The sequence below is a fragment of the Phodopus roborovskii genome, unplaced genomic scaffold (genome assembly GCF_943737965.1).
Source record: "Phodopus roborovskii unplaced genomic scaffold, PHOROB, whole genome shotgun sequence".
NCBI classification, from domain to species: Eukaryota; Metazoa; Chordata; class Mammalia; order Rodentia; family Cricetidae; genus Phodopus; species Phodopus roborovskii.
This window is the reverse complement of record NW_026126418.1, coordinates 65,014,857-65,040,658: the sequence shown is the minus strand read 5'-3', so window position 1 is coordinate 65,040,658 and position 25,802 is coordinate 65,014,857. Positions and strand designations below refer to the sequence as shown.

Sequence of the window (25,802 nt, the reverse complement as noted above, 5' to 3'; positions counted from 1 at the left end):
TCTAGCTAATGCTATAAGACAACAATAGGAGATCAAGGGGATCCAAATTGGAAAGGAAGAAGTCAAACTGTCTCTATTTGCAGATGATATGATAGTTTACATAAGTGACCCAATAAACTCTACCAGGGAACTCCTACAGCTGATAAACACCTTCAGCAAACTAGCAGGATACAAGACAAACTCAAAAAAATCAGTAGCCCTACTTTTTTCAGACGACATAGAAATCAGATAAACATCACCCTTTACAATAGCCACAAGCAACATAAAGTATCTTGGTGTAACGCTTACCAAACAAGTAAAAGACCTATATAATAAGAACTTTGTCACTCTAAAGAAAGAAATTATGAAGATACCAGAAAATGGAAAGATCTCCCATGCTCTTGGTTAGGTAGGATTAACATAGTAAAAATGGCAATCTTACCAAAAGCAATCTACAGATTCAATGCAATCCCAATTAAAATCCCACCACAATTCTTCACCTACCTTGAAAGGATAATAATGAACTTTATATGGCAAAACAAAAGACCCAGGGTAGTCAAAACAACCCTGTACAATAAAAGAACTTCAGGAGGCATCACAATTCCTGACTTTAAGCTCTACTACAGAGCTATAGTTCTGAAAACAGCCTGGTATTGGCATAAAAATAGACAGGTAGACCAATGGAATAGAATTGAAAATCCTGATATTAATCCACGCACCTATGAACACCTGATTTTCGACAAAACAGCTAAAATTATACAATGGGGCAAGGACAGCATCTTCAACAAATGGTGCTGGCACAATTGGATGAGGGTGTGTAGAAGACTGCAGATAGACCCATGTCTGTCGCCATGCACAAAACTCAAGTCCAAATGGATCAAGACCTCAACATCAATCCAGCCTCATTGAACCTCTTAGAAGAGAAAGTAGGAGTTACTCTTGAACAAATTGGTATAAGAGACCGCTTCTTGAACATAACTCCAGGGGCACAGACACTGAAAGCAACAATTAATAAATGAGACATCTTCAAACTTAGAAGCTTCTGTAATGCAAAGGACACAGTTGACAAGACCAATCGGCAGCCCACAGACTGGGAAAAGATTTTCACCAACCCTATATCCGACAAAGGGCTGATCTCCAAAATACACAAAGAACTCAAGAAACTAGTCAACAAAACACAAATAACCCTATTAAAAAATGGGATACAGAACTGAAGAAAGAATTCTCAATGGAGGAAATCAAAAAGGCTGAAAGACACTTAAGAAAATGCTCCACATCCTTAGCTATCAGGGAAATGCAAATCAAAACAACTTTGAGATACCATCTTACCCCTGCCAGAATGGCTAAAATTAGAAACACCAGTGATGACTTATGTTGGAGAGGATGTGGAGAAAGTGGAACACTCCTCCACTGCTGGTGGAAGTGCAAACTCATACAGCCATTTTGGAGATCAGTATGGCGGTTCCTCAGGAAAATGGGAATTAGTTTACCACAGGACCCGGCAATCCCCCTCTTAGGCATATACCCAAATGATCCACATCCATGCAACAAAGACATCTGTTCAACTATGTTCATAGCAGCACTATTTGTAATATCAAGAACCTGCAAGCAACCTAGATGCCCCTCAATTGAAGAATGGTTAATGAAGATGTGGCACATCTACACAATGGAATACTACTCTGCAGAAAAAAATAATGGTATCTTAAAATTCACAGGCAAGTGGATGGCACTTGAAGAAACCATCCTGAATGAGGTAACCCAGTCACAAAAAGAGGAACAAAGTATGTACTCACTCATATATGGATTTTAGACCTAGATCAAATGATCACCAGCCTATAATTCACATCATCAGAGGAACTAGGATACAAGATGTATTCTAAGAGATTCATATAAAGTCCCTCACAGAACTGGGAAGGGACAAGTCCCCCAGAGCTCAGGTGAAGTGGGGGGGGGGGACAGCGAATGGAGAGAGAAGTAGGAGAAAATGAGGGGGAGGAAAGGAAAACATGTGTGACCAGGAAGATTGAGCCTGGTTAGGAATAGAAGATAGGAAAGAGACAGACAGAGAGAGAGAGAGAGAGAGAGAGAGAGAGAGAGAGAGAGAGAGAGAGAGAGAACATAAAAGAAGGATCCAATATTGGTTTGAAGATAAAATTGAACACAAAGAAAGGTTGAGAGAATTATAAGACTGCTCCCAACTAACAATCTCAGCTTCCATGGAAAGGCTATCATAAATGCCCTTCCCGGAGAGTGAGATCAACAACTAACTTCTCCATGGAGCCCTCAACTAATGCCTGTTGAAAATACGAGCAAACACCCATACATAAACACTGAGTCGAACTAGAACCCAGAAGCAGATGGAGAGGACAAGACCATGTGGCAGAAGCACATAGAGTCAGCTTAACTGAACAAGGAGGAGTTAATGGCCACTAGCCTGATAGCTGGGAAGCCAGCATGGGACTGACTCAGGGCCCCCTGAATGTGGGTCTCAGCCAGAAAGACTGAGCAGTCTAAGAGACCTCAGACAGTGGAGCCAGGATGTATCCCTGGTGCACAAAAGGACTTAGGAACATATCCCCCATGGAGGGATAACTGCCTTAATCTAGAGACAGGAGAGAAGCCCTAGTTTCTACTTCACAGAACCTGTCAGATCTACATGATCCCAACTGGATGGCATTCCCCTACATATGGAATTGTGGTGGGGGGATGGGAGGGGAGGGTGTTTAGAGTGCATGTGAGAGGGCAGAGAGGGTAAAAAGGAAGGAAGGAGGGAGGGAGGGCTGGGGGGAGGGAGGGAGGGAGGGAGGGAGAGGGAACTGGGATCGACACGTAAAATAATAAATTAAATTAAAAAAATGCTTTGACTCCAAAATTTAAGTTGAAGGACAAGTTACTGGGGAAAAGGATTTCTATTTTTGTTTCCACAGAAAATGAAAAGATGTGGATTCCTTCCAGACTATTGTGGTTTGTCAAGCCAGACCTCCTGAAACAGAGTACAAGCTAATCCTACATTCAAAACAGCTGGACAAAACAGCCCTACAGATTACAGCCAGGATTTCTGAATCTTCTTTGAATCCCCCCAAGACAGCAGCCCTTACCAACAGGAAGTTTGGAAAGAATGATGCCCAAATTCCCAAATATTGTGTATAAATGTTTGTTTTCATTTAATTGGACTTTGTTATATAAAATTAAACAAAATAAAAAAAAAGAAAAAGTAACATGACTAGCTCTACTTAAAGTAAAATCGGTCACCCTGCTCCCAGACTTTAATCTCACAGAGAACAATGGAGTTGCTATCTGCACACAGCTCCTTTGTAATTACTGACTGATGTCATTCTCAAATGTACACATTATGTGGTCTTATGAGAAACACATTGCATGGCCCAGCTGCTGTCTACCTACTTCCTACTGAGAACCAGATGACAGGAAGACATTCTCCACATTATATTGCTCCTTCATTATTTCCAGTGTTATGAGCACCATCCTCACAAGGCAGAGCACATAGCCCTGCAAAGCCACACAAACGGGTGTGGCTGCTAGCCCCACAGTCTTTCTAGAATAAACCCATATCCTCCATATTAAATTAGTCTATAAAAACTAGCCTTTGTCTTAATTCTCATTTGGTATTTAACTCGATGCTGGGGGAAGGATTCCTACCCCTTCTCAAAAGACTAGAAATTAACATAGCAAAATTCTTGGTCTACTGCACAACTCACTGGTATTAGTGGATGCTTCTCATTCTAGATAGACTTAATATTTGAGTTCAGACTTATGTACCAAGTAGTCATAAGGATCTTGTCAGTGCTGGAGAAGGAGAATGGACTATCAGTTGGGGCAGCAAATGTGGTTTAATTATTCAGATAAAATATCATGGTGCATATTTAGAGTGCCACCAGGGCCCAGTTGTGACAGGCTCATGTCTGATTATCACACTGTCCTCCCAGTAGGGATCTAAAGTCATCAGAAACACCTCTGAAGACCAGCAAAGTCTAACTTTTTGACTTACTGCTGGAAGACATTCATCAGAGGACTTGGAGAACGGTGGGATTTAGGTGAAACTATGTTTAAACACCAAAGCACAGAGTGTGCTGTGGACAGGGTTTGCATCAGGGTAGGAATGTGAAGTTGATGCAGGGACAGTGTTTCCTGAAAGTATAAAGTTAGGAAAGTCATAGAATGCCCTTATCTGGTACTCTAGGCCCAGGATGGACATACTGACTGTGATTGTTTGAAAGAAAATGCCCTCCCCCAAAGTGGCACTTTGGCACTATTAGGAGATGTGGCCTTGTTGGAGGAAGGGTGTCAGTATGGGGGCAGGCTTTGAGATCTCTTTTGCTCAACCTTTCCTCAGCATGACGTTCAGTTGGCTTCCTGTTGCCTCTGAGTCAAGATGTAGCATTCTTAGCTCTATAACCATGTCTGCCTGCATGTTGCCATGCTCTCCACCATGATGATAGCAGACAGAACTTCTAAAACTGTAAGCTAGTCACCTTAATTAAATGTTTTCATTGGTAAGAGTTGACACGGTCATGGTGTCTCTTCACAGCAATGAAAACCTTAACTATGACAGTGGCTGCTTCTCTGTGACTGATTATTATCCTCCAGCAAATTTGGGAACAGATGCCTTATTCTTGGGGCTCCTAAGAATCCAGGCAGTTCTAGTTCTGACTGTCCATAGTGGAAAGGAATAAAATCTCTGTGTGAATAAGACAGTAACAGTCATTCATCATGCTGTTTTCCATGAATAATTAAATCATGTGCTTATTTTTTTTTTTTTTTTTTTTTGTGTGTGCCATTCTCCTCTTCCAGTAAATCCTTGGATGAAGAAATATGGTTTCTGATACTTTGCAGCTAGCTTTATCTGTACCTCGTCAATATAACCTCATAATTAGTGTGCTGATTTTTACCTTGTCCCTAGATGACACAGGATCTTCAGTCTTCCTCAGCCTTAGTCTTGCTATGAGGAACAATGATGATGGCCCCACTAACTCTCTGCTCAATGAGAAACTGTAGTTCTCTTGAAGTCAGAGACTTATCCATGGCTAGAGTTGATTTAATGGTAAGCTTTTTAAGAACAGGCACCAGCTGCCTCTTGATGAACAGAGCTTAGGGGACCAGATAGAGATATCCATGCACTTTGATCTTGATGACTTCTCTTACAGCAAACACTCTATACTTTGACTGCTAAGGTAGAGCTTCTGGCTTTTGGCCAAAGAATCATGTGCAGGCCCTTTCTCTAGAACACTTATTCTTGGCAAGGCTTTAGGAGGGGACATGACAGTGGCAGGTCAGAGAACATCAAGGGAAGAAGATGAGGGAAATCCCCATAATAGGGAAACCAGAAGTGAGACAGCAGAACCATTTGGCAGATTCTACCAAGCCAGGTGCCTGGAAGTTTTCATTTCTGAACATGGGATCTCCTTGCTGTCAGATAAGATATTTTTTTTTTTTTACAGTGAACAGTGAAGTCTTGGTAAAAATGGCTACTTCCAGTAAGTTTCACTTCCTTAGAGCCTAGGGCAGGCCACCAGTGCTCACCCTAGTGTCTGATGATTCCCTCAAATCCCCCTTCCAAGAATCCATAAAGTTCTTCAACCTCTGGTTCCCAGCTCTTTCCAGTTCTTGTTCTTTAAATTCCATTGACTGGAAATAAAAGTATTTCAATGGAGTATGGAATTGACATGAAGCATCTGTGAAACTCCAGACTTCTCTGAATTTTAAAAAGTACCCTGAATGCTGTTTTCAATGAAGACTGATGATTTGTTTTGGTATAATTTGGATAAAAAGAGTCAACTCAAAATTTTTGTTTTATCTCTAATAGGAGTTACTGGAGTCAAAGTTACTCCTAGTCAGACAAAAGGCCACAGGGCTTCTAGGAACCATTAATTCCTGGGCATTTAACATTTGGAATTTGAGTTCATTAATTAGAGTTTTTATGTCTGGTAGGTGTGGTGAATTCTGTGCTATGACACCTAGCCATATGTATAAGAGAAAAATAGTCATCAGGATCAGTGATATGAAATACAGGTAGCTCTAACAGATTAATTCTGATGTCTATAACTTTGTTATAGTTTGACATTTTAAATATCAATAGCAACACAGAAATCAAGTTGGTTGAACCAGTTAATGCCCGCTTTCTATAGGAAGTGTTATTTGTGGCTCTAGGAGTTTGGCTCTAAAGTAGGAGGGCTTCAAAAATGAAAGTTTTTGGGGAAAGGCTTACAATAAGGCTCTGTTCACCTAAAACTTGTATGTTTTATATAGTCTATATTGAATGATAACAATTTTATGACAGTAACAAAAACATGAATTTTAAAAATGTAAAATCTTGGTTTAAATACAGTAGACTGTTGTGTGATATTAGTTTACACTGTGTGAAGATGTGTCACTGTGATTGATTTAATAAAAAGCTGGATGGCCAATATCTGGGCAGGAGAGATAAGGCAGGACTTCTGGGCAAAGAAATGAATTCCTGTTGAATTTAGGCACACAAGAGTGATGCCAGCAAGGATCCTACATTCCAAACAGCTGGACAAAACAGCCCTACAGACTACAGCTAGGATATCTGAATCTTCTTCGAATCCCCCAAGACAGCGCCCCTTACCAGCAGGAAGTAGTTTGGAAAGAACGACGCCCAAATTCCCAAATATTGTGTATAAATGTTTGTTTTCATTTAATTGGACTTTGTTATATAAAATTAAATAAAAAAATTATATATATATATACATATATATATATATATATATATATACATACATATACATATATATATATGTATATGTATGTATATATATATATATATATATATATATATATATATATATAAAGAATCACAATACCTAGTCGGGCATTGGTAGCACACGCCTCTAATCCCAGCACTCGGGAGGCAGAGGCAGGCAGTTCTCTGTGAATTCGAGGACAGCCTGGTCTACAGAGCCAGTTCCAGGACAGCAATACAGAGACACCCTGTCTCAAAAAACCAAAAATAAAAAATAAAAGAATCACAACACCTACGTTGACGATCCACAAATGCCATCTGGATCTTGAAGGACAGGTGAGGCCTGGAAATGTCTGTTACCAGCTTGCTTCCTGTGGCAACAACAAACAAACCTGATCCAGGATCCAAGACCACTTCAAAGCCCAGAAGAAGGGAGTAGACAGCACCTCCCAGGTCAGCGGTAGTTAAGGAGGCCACCATGAGACGCTGAAACACATGGACAAGGCCGCCACCTCCCTAGCTTCTTTCACCAAGACTATTTGCATTCCTCCACTTAGTGACACACTTTGGCCATTCAGAGGACAAGACAAATTCGAAACTGGAAATCAGAGCTCAGACCTCAAGAAACCTTGAGGCCCTCAGTCTACTCCAAAGAGCACATGTCCTGGAGCATACCATATGGGAAAGTTAATTGGACTGCCTGGGAGGGAGAGGCCACATAAAGAAGAAGAAGAAGAAGAAGAAGAAGAAGAAGAAGAAGAAGAAGAAGAAGAAGAAGAAGAAGAAGAAGAAGAAGAAGAAGAAGAAGAAAAGAGTGATGCCAGCAAGACATAGAGGGAGTTGGATATACAGAATGGAGGAGAAGTAAAAAGCTTCATGGTAGAACATAGGTTAATAGACACAGGTTAATTTAAGTTATAAGGCCAAGCTTTCATAATTAATAATATGTTTCCATGTCAATATTTGGGGGCTGGCAGTCCAAAAAGAAAGATAGTCTGTCACGAAAGACCTGTTAGAGTAGACAATCAAGGTAGGAAAGCAGTCATGGGAAAATCTTGACTAACAGATCATATTTGTTGGGCTGGTCCAGATTTTTGGCCCAAGAAGGAGTCACTTAAGACACCAAGATGGGTGACCCATGTGGGATTCAGCCTCTTCAGGGCAATGAAAACGGGCTAAACTACACTTCTTAAGATGGGTGACCCCTGTGGGATCCAGCCCATTAGGCCACTGAAAACAGATTGGTTTGGTTGAGGCTGCAGCAAGCTGGGCTTGTTGGGCGGCTTGCTTCGTTTGAAGCCATTCATGCCTGTTGGGCCAATTCTGCTTGCTGCTGTCTAGCTTTTGCAAATAATTCCTGTTGTCTCAACAATTCTTCTTCAGGAATGCCAAGGCTTTCCAAACGAGAACTGGCCTTCTTTTTGGTGCTACTATATTGCATTCTTGTAAGACTTCTTTTACTTCACTGATGTAAGAGCCAAAAGCCTAAACTTTCTAGTGCTTGTATGACATGTTCTGGTGAAATTGTCTTCTTTTTCGACTTGTTGCAAACCTCATTGGCTTCCGAAGATATAAGGTGAATGAATTCGGTGCAACAGTTCACTACCAGCTCTTGGGAATTGCTGGCCACCAGGACGTTAGGGAGAGTCTCTTTGATCATCTTATTTATAGCAGCTCCAGGAATAGTGAGAGCATCATAGTTGCCAAACGAGGAAGCTATGGTACCTTCCTGTCTTTCAAGCCCCAACTTTGTAAACTCCTCGACTCCGATTCATTACTCTACGAAGATTTCTCAAAAGGTTGCCCTCAGAGAGGGATGTCGGAGTCAGGAAGCTCAGAAAGAGGGTGTAGAAACGAGGAAGGAGCAGGTGCGAGGGGCGGAAATACCCATTGTGTGAGAAATTTTAGTATGAGTCTGAAGGAAAGGTCAGGGTCCTGAGGGGTATGGGAACATCACTCCCAGGACTGGACGTCTAAAGGAATGGAGAGCCACCCTCCATGTGGCTTCAAACGGACTGATGCTGTCGTCTAACCTGACCGAAACAGCACAGGAAAGCACACAAAAGATGCAGAAGTATCTCCTACCCCCTGGGCTCAGTATAGGACAGAAACCCAGCAGACCTGGCCCTACAGAGCTGGCCCTTGTGGCCCCGCCATCTGGGTCAAACCATCCTTCAGGCACCTGCGCTGCTGCCTCACAGCTTGTCTGCCACTGCTGAACCACTGTGGCTGTCACAGTATAGAAAAGGATAAATCTTCAAAAACGAATATGCTCACCATACACAAAAGCCAAGTTAGTTTATGGTTGATGAGTTTGAAGGAAAAACTCACAAGATGCTTACAGAAACTCATTCCAGGGTGGGGCTGGAGATTTTCAGTCAGTTATTTATCTACATCATGCATTGAAATATAGAATACAATTTTTATTAATGGAGCCCTGTTTGCCTAGCCACCCTATATTTGGGCCTTGAAGAACCTGGTTTTAGAAAAGACCACCTTCCTAAGGAATCTTGCTAGTTCTAAAAGAGACTTGGGACTAAGGAGAAGGAATAGAGGGTAAAGTAGTTGCTGCTTGAGTGTGAGAACCAGAGTTCAAATCCTTACACATGTAAGGGCTGGGCAGGCATGGTGGCTGAGTTAGTTTGCTGTCTATTGCTCTTATAAAGATTATGGCCAGGCAGTGGTGGCTCACACCTTTAATCTGGAAAAGATTTATTTGTTTATATATTCTGGTCATAGGCTATTACTGAGGGAAACTATCTTGGTTACTGTTGTATTACTGTGAAAAGACATCATGACCAAGGTGACATTTACTAAGAAAATCATTTAATTGGGTACCTGTTTCCAGTTTCAGAGGATTAGTCCATTATTATCATGGTGGAAAACAGAGAGATATGGCTCTAGAGCAGTAACTGACAGCTTTATATCCTCTCAGATCCTCCGGTAGCAGGCAGAAAGAGTGACACTGGGCCTGGTGTAGGTATTTGAAATCTCAAACCCTATCTCTAGCAACATACCTCCTCCAACAAGGACACACCTACTCCAACAAAGCCACACCTCCTAATCTTTCCAAACAGTTCACCAACAAGGGACTAAGCATGCAAATATATGGGTCTATGGGGACATTCTCATTCAAATCACCATGGAAGCCAAGGCAAGAACCAAGCAGGTCAGGAACCTGGAGGCACACTGAAACAGAGACCATGGAGGGGTGTTGCTTACAGACCTGCTCCTCATGGCTTTCTTATACAGCATAGAATCACCAGCACAAAGGTGATACTTCCTAGAGAGGATTGGACCCCTTCCCCCACATTGTCATTAATCAAGAAGATGCTTTAAAAACTTAGCAATCTATTGGGGGGCATTTTCTCAACTGAAGTTTCTTCTCAGATAACCCTTACTTGTGTCAAGTTGTCCCATTTGTAATTCCTGCCCTCTGAAGGTAGAGATAGGGAGTGTAAGGGAAGCAGCAATAGCTGGAAGGCAGATTAACAAGGGAGTTCTTCATGAGCAATCTGGCTGGCTGCACTAGCTGAACTGGCAAATGAAAGAGCCTACTTCAACATAAAAGGTGGGGATGATTAGGGAAGACACCTAGCAACAACTTCTGGCCTTCACATGCACATACATGCACATGTGTACATACATATGTACATACATACATACACACTCATACACCCAAGGAAAAGAGAGAGAGAGAGAGAGAAACTTCATGTCAACCTGATTTACAAACTATAACTTCTTATAAATGCAGAAATAACATGGCTATTTTATTGCACTAAAATGACTGTATTCAACAAAGCAAGTGAGATAAATGATTTTATTCCACAAAGTTCACTCTTTATAAAATCCAGCAGTAATGCTATGGATGAAAACATGGTAAGATGTTCTGCATCTGATTCAGCTGTCACAGAGAGGGAAGCCAGCCACTGAAGGGCTCAGCTTTCTTTTCAGTCTTTTACTTTGTTGGGTGTATATGGTTGCTTCTTCTTGTCAGGATCTGAGAGATCTTGAGAGAGTGCCACAGAACAATGTGTCTGAAAACCCAGAAGCATGGACACAGGTGGTCACCATTCACATTTCTTAGTTTACATATTAGCAGCTATATAACAGATATATTATATTTATATATACTATTTATATATTACATAGCTAGAGCTCACTTTGTCAGTTTTGTGATGGTGTTATGATTTAACGATACCACTATGGCAAAGACACCCAATATACCTCTGCCATTTCCCCAAAAAATGTACACCAGCATTTAGATCAACCTTGAGTGAAAAACCCAGCAACAGATTCTTTCTTCATATTCTAGGCTCAGACTCTATCACCTTTTAACCTGTACTTGGATATGTGTGTTAGTTTGTGTCTTTGTTGTCATGATAAAACATTTACCAAAAACAATTTGGCAAGGAAAAGGTTTATTTCATTTTACACTTCCAGGTACCAGGTACCAGTCCATCACTGAGAAAGTCAAAGCAAGAACTTAGGACAGGTACCTGGAGTCTGGAATCGAAGCAGGGACCATAGAGGAAAGCTGCTTTCTCTATGTGGCTTGCTCAGCTTGCTTTCTTATATACCCCTGGACCCCCCACCCAGGTGTGGCATCAACCACAGTAGTCTGGGCCCCTCCCACATCAATCACTAATCAAGACATGCCCCACAGACTTGCTGATAAAGCAATGTAATGGAGGCATTTTCTCAACTGATTTTTTTTCCTTCCCAGCCGAGCCTAGCTTGTTGTAGGTTGATGAAAACAAACCAGCATAGCATGAGCAAACCTGCCTCTGTGTAGAAGATGGGCCAGGATGACATTGTTCATGAAAGGAGAAAGAGCCTTGAGGCAAAGGCAGGGTTCTCTGCGTGGTAAAGACTGACATTATAAGACTGACCTTAATGCACCATAGTCATCTCAAAGTCAGTGATGTGGGTTTTCCCCAGTTCTTGGGTCAGAAAAAGTGGACAACTTCCTTTGGAGCAGACAGCAATGAACCAACCAGGGAAGGCTGCAGACTCAAATGTTGAGGTTGTGCCACTCTTGTTGTGATAGAAGAGGGAGGGTTTTACAGGCTCCCTTTGGCGGTACAGTTCCAGTACATTTCCTTTCTGGTGGGTGAAGAGAACCCAGGAATCAACATCACCACCTCAACCGTTCACTTGTCTCTAAAACCAGTCCCCATCTGTTAAGGCAGGCCTGGAGACTTCTGTTTCTTACTACACCCTAAATACGTGTTAAGAGTACAGTAGAAACATTAGGACACAAATTTCAGTTTTGTTTGGTTGTCTGTAGTTTGGTATTTCTAATATTTTGAGACAATTCTCTCTGTGTATCCCCAGTGCTGAGATGAGAAGCAGGCTCCTCAATGTCTATGTGTTACAGTCATCCTCCTCATCCCCCCTCAGCCAGCCTAGCCTTGTTGGTGAGTTCCAGATTTAGTGAAATCCTGTCTTAAAAATAATGTAGGGATGGTGGTGGCACACACCTTTAATTCCAGCACTTAGGAGGCAGAGTTGGGTGGATCTCTGAGTTCAAGCCCAGCCTGGTCTACAAAGTAAGTTCTAGGCCACCCAGGACTATTTCACAGAGAAACCCTGTTTCAAAAAGTCAACAACAACAACAACAACAACAATAATGTGGGGAGGGGCAAAGGAAGATATCCAGTGTCAACTTCTGACCTATATCCACATGTGCACACACATACACATGGTCCTGCAAATGAACACACACATGCATATGCACACATGCATACACATGCACATGCATACACACATGCATATATACATGCTACACAGGCACATGCATACACACACACACACACACACACACACACACACAACTCTTAAAAACCTTCTTCCTTGACAAAACTTACTTTTGTAAATAAAACAAAAAGTTATTTTGGAAAGCTACTTTCAAATACTGTTACATTTTTTTTCTTATTCTTTGGTGCTGCATGCACCCTTAGGGGAACAATAAATTGGTATGAGGACAATCTGTGAGTTGCCCTTTAAAAGATTTGGAAATCAGGGTTTCTGTCAAGTGGGAGCCTTATGGGCCAGATGGGCTCCTCACCCATGGCCAATCAAGAGCAGACCCTTCCTTCCTGAACTCACCTTAAGGTGCAGCACCGGCTGCTCTCCTTGTCTTGTGCAGACCAGGCAGCACTGAGGCTCTCTCAGTCCCATATACATGGGATCCCCCCTGTCCTTCTCAAGAATCTCTGGATATTGGTATGGGAGTAAGGTGACAGTGACTGGGAATGCAAGGGCAGAAAGAGGGGTTCAGTTCATACTTCCAAAGCAACACTAAACTAGAGACAAAGAAACAGTGGCTGGAATCTCCTTCATGTCACCTGTCACTCATCACCTGGCTCATATAGGCATCGAATTTGGGTGACTATTTCCATTAGAGAAGTCAGCCTCTCATAGATTCAAAGATTAATCTCATAGAGCTTTCTCTGTTATTTGACTCTGAAACTTCTCAAATAAAAAGTTTTCCATTTCCTCAACCTCCCACTCCCCCCTGGACCCATCCCACAGGTATCCAAGCCTATGATGACCCTCTATTCTAAACTGCCCATGGAATTCTATCCCTGGTAAGGGCAGCTAACACATGTGAAATGAAAGACTCAGGACAGACCCACAACATTAGCCAGAGGGGCTGCCTCAAAGGGCCTGGGCTACTCACCTGGAACCGTCTGTTCTTTCCTAGGAACTACAGTGAGGATATCGTTATGAAGAACCCACACACGACTACTAAGGTCCTGAACATGTCTTAGCCATGGTGTTACTGTGCTTAGTTCTGTAAAGAAATTAAAAATGCGGATATGTAAGGACGAAGGCACAGACCCCTCCCCCACTCCCACTTTCCAGTCTTCTATAAAGATATTTACGTTTGCCCTTATCCATTATGGTGACGTTGTTTCTGAACTTCCAACCTAGCTCCAGTGTCATATAAGTGTAGACTGATCCTAGGGGAGAAACAGAGTTAATCCTAAATTCCAGGTTGACCCCAGGTCAGAGGAACTGCTGATCAGCCTAACAGCCAGTCACACTCTCCTAACCCAAGTCTCACCAAGATTCCTCTACATCCTTAGACTCACTCAGCTTATTTCCTAAGAGAAGAAGCTACTCTAAACTTCCATGCAGGCCTGAGGTCTGGGAGGACCAAGAGTACCAAGGCCAGGGTTAAAACATCAAGGGATCAGGGTGACTGAAAGCCAGAGGCTGCCTCTCTAACCTGATTTCAGAGGAACTGTGTCTGCCCACCACAGTTCTATGGCTGCTGCTGTACTGATGCCTACCAACTGTGGAAGGAACTGAAGTTCCTACTGTGCTCAGCTTCTCTGACAGGCTCGCTGGGGCCCATGCCTTTTTATCCACAACATGAAGGAAGGAAGTTCTGCCTCAGTGGATCTGGGACTGCCCGGCACCCTAGATAATTGTTGGTTCCTTGTGCTGGAGGACTTGCTAAGTATTTATTTGGAGTAAATGTCAATGTCAGCACGTTTGTGACTTATCAGAGTGCCTTGGAATGGGAGGGCATGCTGAGCGACAAGCAGGAAATACAGTTACAGATTCTGACAGACTGAGGAAAGAAACATGGGATTTCCCCAGGGTGGATGACTGGACTAGGAGATATAACATGAGGTACTAGAATATTGCTCATACAGTAGGAGCCTGTAGCAAGTGCAAGGGTCAGTGGGGAGAAGACCATGTCCTAAGTCCTATGTAGCTTCTAACCTGGTACAAGTCACCTTGGCTGACAGGAGGGGGTGCTCCACTTTCTCCCAGCCCACATGCATGCTGCTTCTCCACCAACACACTTTACCCAAAGCATTGCCAGCTCCTGGACTGCCTGCCCACACCTCAGCATATTTAAGTCATTACCTTGTTATAGGATAAGGAAGCCTGAAGGAACCTGCACTTCTTGGGATGCTCCCTTCCAGACCCCGGATTAGGCACAGACCACACCCAAATACCGATTCCCAATACAAAGAGATTCTTTATTAAGCAAGACAAGTTGACAAGGCAGATGATGGAAACAGTAGTAAATGGTTCTGCAAGGGTGATTTTTTAAACAGGAAAAAGGGAAGGTCTGTGTTAAGATGAGCTAGGAAGAGTTGTTAGGTTCTGATTGAGCATGGTGGTCAGTGTAGCTAAATAGGAAATTCCGATAGCTGGAAGGAGGCAGGCATAAGGAAGTGGCCAAATAAGGGAATGGACTTTGATGGCCAGCTTTAGGAATGCAGAATTGCCTAAATAAGGGAATCTAATGGTTTAGCAAGAGAGAAGGAAGTGGGGGAGGGGTGGGGTGGCAGGGCCTGACTATGCCACCTTTGTCATGTTTGGGCCTGTTAGAGTCCTTCAAAGCATAGTTGTCAGATGGTCGGAGACAACAGTGACTGTCACTAGGTCTTTCCTAAAGGAAACCGAGGCAATGATTTTGATGCTTTGTCCCAATTCTGAGTTCACAGTCTGACTCCAACAGGCCTGGCACATGTCACCTTCATATCTCATTGGCTTCCATCTCAGGGACAAATGCTACTGATGAGTTAAAGAATAAGGTTTCAGTCTCTCTGTGCCCTGGTGGGGCAATGTTCAGGCTTCTCAGGGGGCCCCTACTTGCCCCCCCCCAGCCAGTTACCTGTAAAAGTAACTAGTATGCACTGCATTTCCTGGAGTCATCTCCCAATTAAGTCAGTAGTTCAGTGTTCAAAGGGAAAATATTTGTATTCAAATGATAAATATTCAAAATAAATATTTCAGCATTCCTAATTGTGCACACACTGAAGTGAAGACTATTGGTGATGTTTTGGCATCATCTGGCATCTTGTCAGAAATAGAGAAACTTTACTCCAACCTATGGATTTAAGATCTGAAAGAGAAGAACATTAAAATTGCTATGCCACCGAGAGCGGTGGTATATGACTTTAATTCCAGCACTCATGAAGTGGAGGCAGGTAGATCTCTGTGAGTTTGAGCTCAGCCTGGTCTACATGGTGAGTTCTAAGGCAGCAAGGACTATATAGAGATACCACCACACCTTCTGTGTTTATAGCCCACAACCATGGTTAGTAACACGATCAAATCAACACACAAAAAAAAGAGTTGGGGGTTCTGGGCATGCCTTGGGCTGGGAGGGAACATGCTCAGAGCCCTGAAGCCATTTTCTTCTCTAGTCTATGAAAACTATGCAAACAGGAGGGGAGAGAGGAAGACGAAAATAAGCCATTTCTGGAGAGTCATGGGCACAGGTACAAGGATTTTGGATTAGACAAAAGAAATGCACTCATAACTTCATCAGGATGAGATTTCATAAGATTAAAACAAAAGCCAATTAGTAAAGCTAACATATATAAAAAAATGTATCTCCTTTAAGGAAACACAGGCCTGACAATAATGGGAGTGAGAAGACAGTACAATGACATCCCCAATGCTGAATTCAGCTGGACTTTTGGGTAAGATGGCTGATTACATACAGGCTGAATCTGTGTGAGGCAGGAAGGAGTCACAATTTGAAATAATAAACTTTATCTCAAAGAGAGAAATAGAGGAAGAGCCTTGGGAATCCAAGAAGGAAGTAAAAGGATTCCTGAAAAAGCAAAAACAAAGAGAAGATGTAAAAGTAACCTGAGTACAACCTCAGCCATAGAGTTCCACAACCAGGGAAGGGGAAATAGAAGCAGTTTCCAAAAGGTAAATGATCCTATGCTTGGGACAAAGCACAGTCCTCACGAGCTTCAAGTGCAGTTGCAGGTTTCGGTGAGAAGTTGAGACAGCAGGGGAGAGAAAAGCCTAGGATGTGAGCTATGTTTCTTAGAGATCCTTTAGCCATATCAATTTCTGTGCTGTTTGCTTTTCATACTTTTAATACACTTGGGAGACATCCCAGCTAAAATCTTAGCCAGACCCCACAATCTGGGGAGAATTAGGAGACAGTATGCAAGACCATGCAATGCAAAGCTAAGCACTGCCAGTAGAGGCTCCTGTTATATGGAGAAGTAACGCTTCCACTGTAATGACAACTCAACTCTGGTGGACACCAGACACTTGTATATAAAATATTTATAATAAATAATTTAGAAAAAGGGAGTGTCATTATAACTGGCTCCAAAGAATACAGAACATCTGTAGACATTGCTATTAGAATTTATATGCCAGAAAGCTGGCTAAACCAGAAAATATGGAAGAATTTCTATGTGCATATCACCTACAAAAGCTAAGCCTTGAAGATATAAACAACTTAAACAGACTCACTACAAGCAATGAGATTGAAGCTGTTATTAAAAATCCTCCTCCTTTCAGAGAAAATTCCAGAACCAGACAAGATTCAATGGAAAAAAATAAAAATGCTGAAAATGAAAAATTTAATGAACCAAGTAAAAGACAGAGTAGATAGCATCACCAGTGGTCCATATAAGCATTGGAAAAAAAATATCAGGGATGGAGGGGATTTATAAAATGCTACATTCTAACAACAATAAAGAAAAATAAATAAACTAGCATGACTACAATATCCATGAAATTGGAGTTACTGTCAAAAGACCACATCTGATAGCCACAGGGTAGAAGGAGCTGACACAAACACCAAAGTCATGAAGACTATGTTAAACAAAAGAACAACAGAAATTTTCTCAAATCTAGAGATATAAGCAGACATTCAAATGTAAGAGGATTTATAAATCCAAATAGACAAGACCAGAGAAAAACCTCCCCATAACATATTATATTAGGATGTCAAAAATACAAAGTAAAGAAACATTAAAAGCTGTGAGAGCAAAATGCCAACTCATCTATACAAGACAGAGACATAAGAATAGCAACATTTTTCTCATCACCGACCTCCGAAGACAGAAAACCATGGGATGATACACTTCAAACCCTGGAAGTAAATAGCTGTCAACCAACAGTGCTATATCTAACAAAGACATCCTGCTGTTATTGAAAAATAGACTCTTTTCTCATATAAATGTATCCTATTTAGAGTTTGCCTTTCCTCTACCACTTGCACCTCTCCTGCTCTCCCCCTTTCCCCTTCCTCGCCTCCCATATGGATCCACTCACTTTCTGTTCCTCATGAGAAAAGAATAGGCTTGTAAGAGACGACAACAAAAATAACAAAATAAAGCACGTAAAATAAAACAAAAGCCACCACATCAAAGTTGGACAAGGCAAACCAAAAGTAAGAAAAGAGCCCCAAGAGAAGGAGCAAGAATCAGAGACTCTCTTGTTCCCATACTCAGGAGTCCCATAAAAATACAAGACTGGAAGGTATGATACCTGCTGAGAGGACCTGGTACAGACCTGAGTAGGCCCCATGCTTGCCGCGTTAGTCTCTGAGTATATATGAGCTTTGCTCAGTTGGTTTAAAAGGCTTTGTTCTCCTGGTGTCCTCCAATCCCCTCTGGCTCTTATACTCTTTCTGTCTCTTCTTTTTACAGAGTTTGGATATGCTCTGTATAATTTTCATTCAATTCTTGAAAGTCTTTCATTGCAGTCTTGACCCATTTTTCATTCAGTAGGGTTATTCGGTTTCCATGAATTTGTAGGTTTCTGTTCTTTCTGTTGTTGATATCCATCCAGCTTTAATGCATGGTGGTCTGATAGGATGAATAGTTATTTCAATTCTTGTGTCTGTTCAGACTTGCTTTGTGTCTGAATATATGATCAATTTTGGAGAAAGTTCCATGAAGTGCAGAATAGAAGGTATATTCTTTAGTGTTTGAGTGAAATGTTCTATAAGCATGTTATGTCCATTTGGTTTATAACATTAGTTAGCTCCAGCATTTCTTTACTTAGTTTTTGTCTGGGTGATTTGTCTATTGGTGAGAGTAGAGTATTGAAGTCTCCCACTATCATTATGTGAGGGTCAATATGTGATTTAAGATATAGTAGTGTTTCTTTTAAAATCTTAGGTGTCCGTGTGTTTGGGCATAGATGATAAGAATTGAAATGTTCTCTTGGTAGATTTTTTTCCCTTGGTGGATTAGTTTTCGTTTGAAGTCTTTTTTGTTAGATATTACAGAGGCTATACCAGCTTCCTTGTTGGGTTCATTTGCTTTACCTTGAGGTAGTGTCTGTCCTTGATATTGAGGTGTGTTTCTTGGTTGCAGCAGAAAGATGGGTCCCATTTTTGCATCCATCCTGTTAGTCTGTGTCTTTTCATTAGAGAATTGAATATACTGATAATGAGAGATATCAATGACCAATGATTATCTATTCCTTTGTTGTTGTTGTTTTGTGTGTGTGTGTGTGTGTGTGTGTGTGTGTGTGTGTGTGTGTATGTGCATTTCCCTTCTATTGATTTTGCTGGTCTGAGATTATTTATTTCCCATGTTTTCATGATTGTAGTCAAACTCCTTAGGTTGGAATTTTTCTTCTGGCACCTTCTGTAGGGCTGTATTTGTAGATAAATATTGCTTAAATTTCACTTTGTCATGAAATGTCTTATTTTTTCAGTCTGTGGTGATTGAAAGTTTTGCTGGCTATAGTAGTCTGGGCTGACGTCTGTGTTCTCTTAGAGTCTGCAGCACATCTTCTGTTCAGGCCCTTCTGGCTTTTAGAGTTTACATTGAGAATATAGGTGTAATTTTAACAGGCTAGCCTTTATATGTTACTTGGCCTTTTTCCTTTGCAGCTTCTAATAGTCTTTTTTTCTTCTGTGCATTTAGTGTTTTGATTATTATGTGCTGAGGAGATCTTCCTTCCTTTGTTAAATTTATTTATGTGTTTTATTTATTTATGTATTATGAGTGTTCAATCTGCATGTACTCTTATACAGAAGAGGGCATCAGATCCCATTATAATGGCTGTGTCACCATGTGCCCTATGATTGCTGGGAATTGAACTCGAACCCCTGAAAAAGCAGTCAATGCTCTTAACCACTGAGCTATTGCTCCAGCTCCGGGGGCCTTTCTTTTCTGGTCCAATTTATTTGGTGTTCTGTATGCTTCTTGTACATTTACAGGCATCTCCTTATTTAGGTTAGGATTTTTTTTTCCCCTAGGATTTTGTTGAAAATACTTCCTGGGCCTTTGAACTTGGTTTCTCCTCCTTCCTCCATTCCTATTATTCTTAGATTTGGTCTTTCCACAGTCTTACAGATTTCCTGGATGTTTTGTGTCATGAGTCTTTTTTATTTAACATTGTCTTTGACCAATGTATCTATTTCTTCTAGCGTGTCTTCAATGCCTGAGATTCTCTTTTCTATCTTGCATTCTGTTGGTGAAGAAGTTTGTTTCTATGGTTCCTATTCAAATACTAACTTCCCTCAGTTTGGGGGTTCATTATTCTATTTAGATTTTCAGCTCTTGAACAGTTTCTTTCAGTTCCTTCCACTGTTTGTGTTTTCTTGGATTTCTTTAATGGATTTGTTTTCTCTTTATGGCCTCTACCATCTTCATACAGGCTGTTTTAAGATATTTTTCTTATACTTCAGCTATCTTGAAATATTCAGGGCCTGCTGTATTACGGTTGCTGGGCTCTCATGGGGTTATACTATCTTGTTATTGATTGTGTATTTATACCAGTGTCCAGACAGACATCTGGAGTTGGGAAGATTATAATTCTAGGTGCTGGTATCTGGTTTTCTCTTTGTTGGATTGTTGTTTTGTTCTTTTTTTTTTTTTTTTTTTTTTTTTTTTTTTTTGATGTAAGTGTTACAGCTCTGTAAGGAAAGATATCCTGGCAGTTGGAAACCAAGAAACACCTACAGCTCTGAAGGGAAAGGTACCCCAACAGAAGTGTTATAGCTCTGTTAGGACAAGGGACTCTTTCCCTATGTTTCCTCTCTAGATATTAGGAATGTGATGACTGGTAGGAAATTTTCTGTGAACCTGATAGGTGTGGCCACTGGGGGGTTCCAGGTGTAATATGCTTCTGGGTAATGGGAGCTTCCTACTTAGGAATGGAGATAGGCCAAGGGTCTGAAGGGGTTAACAGGATTGAGGAAAGCAGAAAGTTCCATCAGAATATGCTTATTTAGTCTCTTTGTAATAGGGGCAGAGAGTAAAGAGAGAGGTTATCCTAGAAGTTCTGCTACAGAGCTGGAGATGAGACAGGGACTGGATATGGAGGAATAGAAGGAGAAGGGAAGATCTACAGTCAGCCTACTTACTTTCCAGGCAGGAGCTGCCTGTGGATTAGCAAGGGATGTCTGTTGGAGTTGGGGTCTGGGATAAAGCAGCAAGTGGAGGGTGGAGGGTTAGAAGGGGAAGAGCTGTGGGATCTATTTGAGATGGGATTCGGGAGGCTGCTGCATGTGTTCTGCTGGGGATTGGATATGAGGGACCAGAAGGAGAGGTGAAGATCTGCCCAAAGATAAGTTTTTTAAATGACATACTAAAAATATTTCAAGGCAAGTACACATTAAGGCAACTCAATACTATCAAGTCAGCACTGCAGAAGATACCTAGGAATATTATATATAGAACAGGAAGAAAAACAGCTTCAATTATGAGAGCATAGAAAAGAATAAATTTCTTGAGAGGAATGCTAAACAAATGAAATCTAAAAAAATCAATCCATTTTGTCAGACATAGTAAATTAGTAAACCCTTGATATTATTGGGGAATAAAGAACAAATAATAATAATCCAAACCCCAAACCAACTATATTACATAAATTAATGAAAATATCTCAATAATAGCATTAAATGCAAATGACCCTAACTTACCAATAAAAATCAGTGTAAACTGTCTAACTTGGTTAAAAATCCATATCTGAATATCTGTTACCAGCAACAGACACACCCCATAGTCAAAGATAGAAAACTAGAAAATGAACAAAGTGGCATAGCTATTCTGATAAAGTAGACTTCAAACCAAAATTAATTAGAGGAGATAAAAAGGTACTATATATTACTAAAAGAAACACTTCGTCAAGAAAATATAATAATCATAAAAATATATGTATCAAACACTAGTATTTTCAATTTTATAAACATGAATACTTAAAAGACATAAAAGATCCTAATATAGTAATAGGGGTGATTCCAATACCCTATTCTCATCTCCATGTAGTGATTCAAACTAAAACCTAGTAAGGAAATCCCAGAGTTAAAATGTACCATAGGGCAAATAGATTTCACAGGTATCTATGGAACATCCCACCCAACAGAAATAGAATCATAGAATCTTTTCTAAAATATATCACATTCTAAGCAACAAAACAGCTCTTACTAAATATAGAAGAATCATAATCATCCCTTGTATCTTTTTAGATCATAGTTCAATGATACCAGAAGTTAATAGAAAGAAAAACTACATAAGCATATGAAAGCTAAGCATTTTGCTATTGAATAATGAGTAAGTCACTGAAGAAATCAGGGAGGGAATTTAAAAGTTTCCAGAATACAATGAATTCCAAGGATGGGACATTATCCTTCAAGATGTAAAATATGAAAGGGAAGTCCCTCACTGCCTACTCTTGACTACTCCCTCCTGGGCTTTTCTTTAGTATCTCCCCTACTGAGTTTCTGGGCATCTTCTCTGCTAAACACCTTAACTCACATGAGTGATTCCCAAGAATGTGGGCTGTAGATGAATGCATACTTTATGACCTCATCTCCATAAAAATTTAAAACAGTACATATTTTAGAGATACATATATATATATGTAGTAATATTACAATATATATATATATTGTAATATTACAATAAAGTCTAAAACCAAATTTAAAAGAAAAACCAAAACCAAACCAAACAAAAACAAACAAACAACAAAGTCAAAGTAAGAGAATCTTGTCTTGGAAGCTGTAGTGTGGCCTGTTGAATCACATAGTTTACCTTTTACTTCATTCATTCATCTTTACTTACAAGTTCATTCATTTTTACTTGCAAGTGTTCATTGCCTGAGTCATTGGTCTGTCTCAAGGCCTCTGGTTTCTGCTACATCACTGATAATGGGCTCCCACTGGGGTTCTTCTTGGATATCCTACTGTTGTGTCATGGAGGTCTTGCCATTTTTGGATCTGTAGGTTTTCTCCCTTCACGTGCTCCAAAAGTTCATAGAGTTGGTGGATGTTGGGTTGGGCCAACTCATAGCCTTGGTTCTGGGTCTGAGTAGTAGCTAGATTGGTCAGCCTGCCAGCTTTCCCTCGTGGTCACTACCCAGTCTAGCTCTCCAGCACTGCCTTGGCTAGCTCACTCAATGCAACCTGAAGCAAGGGCCAGGTCTGCTCTCAGAACCTCAGATGGGGTCACCCACACTCACATCGCAAGGGCCAGCTCTTTTATTTTACCCAGACAAAGTTAGAGCCCTCTCTCCCGATTGCTGTAGTGGACATGCAAGGGGTGGGGTGGGGTCAACTCTGGTACTCTCATGCCCTCAGAGCTGGCTCACCCGAGCCCCCAACAACAGCTCTAGTGTGCTGCCCAGGTGAGGTGCAGGGCATGTTCTCCTGTGTGCTGCAGCTGCTGAAGGGCAGGGCTAGTTCTCTCACTCTTTTGTGACCCCAGTGCTAACTCTCTTGCCTGACAAGGGGTGCAGGGGGGGGGAGAGACCATCTTTAGCCATTTCTCAAGCAAAACATATGGAAACAAATCATTTTTAAACTTTAAAAAATTATTTATTGTACAGTGTGTGTGTAAGTGTGTGCACGCACACACATAAATGGGTGTCATGGCAAATGTGTGAAGGTCAAAGGACAACTTTTGAAGGTCAGTCTTTACTTCCATTGTCTCACTGTGGGTTCCAGAGATGGAACTTGGTTCATCAGGCTTGGACGGCAAGCATTTTCGCTCACTGTGAAAATAAACTTATTTGAATTGGCTCATTCTGCTTTTATTCTTAATCAATAAAGTATGTGCATAAGGACTTCTACCATGGAAATGATTTCCCTCTACAAAGTATTGCTCCAGTGGCCTCTGGTGCACTTTGCTGCAGTGGGTAAAGTGCAATGCTTATATGGTTCTTCCATCCTTTGAAGGGACCAGTTTTAATTCTCTAGCCACTTTTAGAAATTATCACTGTCTTCTCTTTCTCCAAAGCACTAATGCTCTGATTCCTATCATCAGAATTAGTCTCACCTGTTCTTGAACTTCTTACAAAGGAACCCATACATCACATCCCTCTTGTGCCTGCCATCCTCCGGACATCCATGGCATCCATCTAGCTGGATATCAGTAATTTCCTTTTACTGGGTATTATTGAATACACAGTGTGTATCACTGGTTGACAGAATTAGAGGTTCTTTCTATGCTTAAAATATTATGAAATTTGACTCCAGGAACTGAGCATTTTTATACAAGTCATTTTGCACAGCTTACATTTAAATCACTCAAGAGGCAAAGGCCTTAGAGAAGAAAATTTCAAAATCAGCAAAGAAATACACATTTAAAGATAACTTGATTTCTATAGAAGCACAAATAGAGTTCTAACTATGATTAATTTGATTATATCTACATAGAAAATTACACTGAGAAGATGTAGGAAAGCATTAGTCAATCAGCAATCCCTAGGCAGCATATTGCAGTGTCTAGAAACCTGTAAATTACTAGGTGTGGCATTTCTAAAGGTTCAGCACATGGTTTAGCACATGCCCCTGGTAATTCTGATGTTGTTTCAAGTTTGAGAAATGCAGTTAAATAAGTACATTTCAACCCTTGTGTCATTACATAATCATATTAGATGGCCAGAGATATGGCTAGAGGAACTGCATTTGGGTGAGACATGGACTGACATCCGGCAAGATAAAGCCAGCCTCAAGGATGGGAGTGAGATTGCCCGAATTTGCCATATGTAACAGTTTCTGATAAGATTGAAACATTCTATCCTCCAGAAAAGCAAACAACTACAAATAGCTTTGGAAATCCATGAAACTGACCAGATTCACTAGGTTCCTCCCTGTAGGAGTCAATAGTAAGAGCTGAGAGTTCCTCTCCGAGGAGCTAAACTGTAAACAAAATTGAGACCAGACCATCTGCCTGAAAGAGCAGAAATCAGTGAGCTGGCTGGAAGAGGTTTAGACCAACTGAGTCACCTGGAAAGGACATACTTCAACCTGTTGAGTGCCTGCCGGCTGTACAGTGTGCTCCAGGTTCCCAGCTTGTGTAAGCTATCACTCATGCTGGCATGGGTTTTGGTGATGCATCTGCCTTTGAGTCATTTCTGCTTCTGTAAGTAACCCCAACAAAATTCATTGATTTACCAATGAACTTTGGTGGTATTTGTAATTTGGTCTGTCATAGGATCCCTCTCTGGAGTGAGTAGATACATGTATTGTGTCTCCCCAGAAAAATGTTTGTCAGATACACCATACCATCATGAAATAACTAAGGTAACACTATCTTATCCCAACATTATTTTGTGGCTTCCTGGTCACTTCTCAGCTGTCTACTCTCAATAGCCACATTCACCTTGGCAATACTTCTAGGACAATCCATGACCTTGACCATGGTCCAAACATACTATGTAGTGTCTGGAAGATACTGCTGAGCCTTGTTGTAAAAAAAAAAAAAAAAAAAAAAAAAAAAAAAACCAACCAGATGTTACTAGGCAACTCCCAATCCCCCACTAATGTAACACCTCCCTCCTAGCACTGATGTAATTATGGTTTTAGCTTTAAAAATGCTGCACCTTTGAGCTTGGGAACCAAGGGACTCTCCAGAGATGTGAGTCCACTCTTGGTCTGGCCATTAACAAAGAACTCAAAACTTTTAATTGGCTTATTCAACATGATTGTTATTGACTATCTCGCGTGGATCATTTCAGTCTCACTCAGGGTCATTTCTATTGATTTCTTACACTGAGTTTTATAATGACTCAACTCCAGCAGACAGAAATTTAAAGTTCCCAAATCAAGGATGTCATTATTTCCAGTTATAGTACTCAAAGTCAGTGCCGTCCTTTACATTTCTTGTTCACTCCATGTGCCTTCCTGTCCTCATTCATAAAATAAAAAGTCAGGAGGAAATGGTGCCATTTAAAAATTTATCTGTGGACTGGAGAGATGGATCAGTGGTTGAGAGCATGTATAGCTCTTGCAGAAGACCCAAGTTAGGTCCCCAGTACTCATGGCAGGCAGCTTACAACTACCTGTAATGCCCAGCTCCAGGGAATTCAATGGCCTCATCTGGCTTCCACAATAAATCACCCAAGTCCTAAA

The 25,802-nt window shown here is 41.0% G+C and overlaps 1 protein-coding gene and 1 pseudogene across 1 annotated transcript; both read right to left on the bottom strand.

Moving 5' to 3' along the window:
- Nucleotides 1-4,911: 4,911 nt before the first annotated feature.
- LOC127221910 (protein Dr1-like) lies at nucleotides 4,912-11,512 on the bottom strand (annotated as a pseudogene).
- On the bottom strand, nucleotides 10,634-14,063 carry Il36a (interleukin 36 alpha). Its single transcript, XM_051183858.1, has 6 exons — nucleotides 14,027-14,063; nucleotides 13,588-13,665; nucleotides 13,383-13,496; nucleotides 12,809-12,948; nucleotides 11,590-11,803; nucleotides 10,634-10,734 (listed from the first exon to the last, which is right to left on the bottom strand). The coding sequence occupies exons 1-5, from the start codon at nucleotides 14,061-14,063 to the stop codon at nucleotides 11,591-11,593; spliced, it is 582 nt and encodes a 193-aa protein (XP_051039815.1). The 3' UTR covers nucleotides 10,634-10,734; nucleotide 11,590.
- Nucleotides 14,064-25,802: the final 11,739 nt, after the last annotated feature.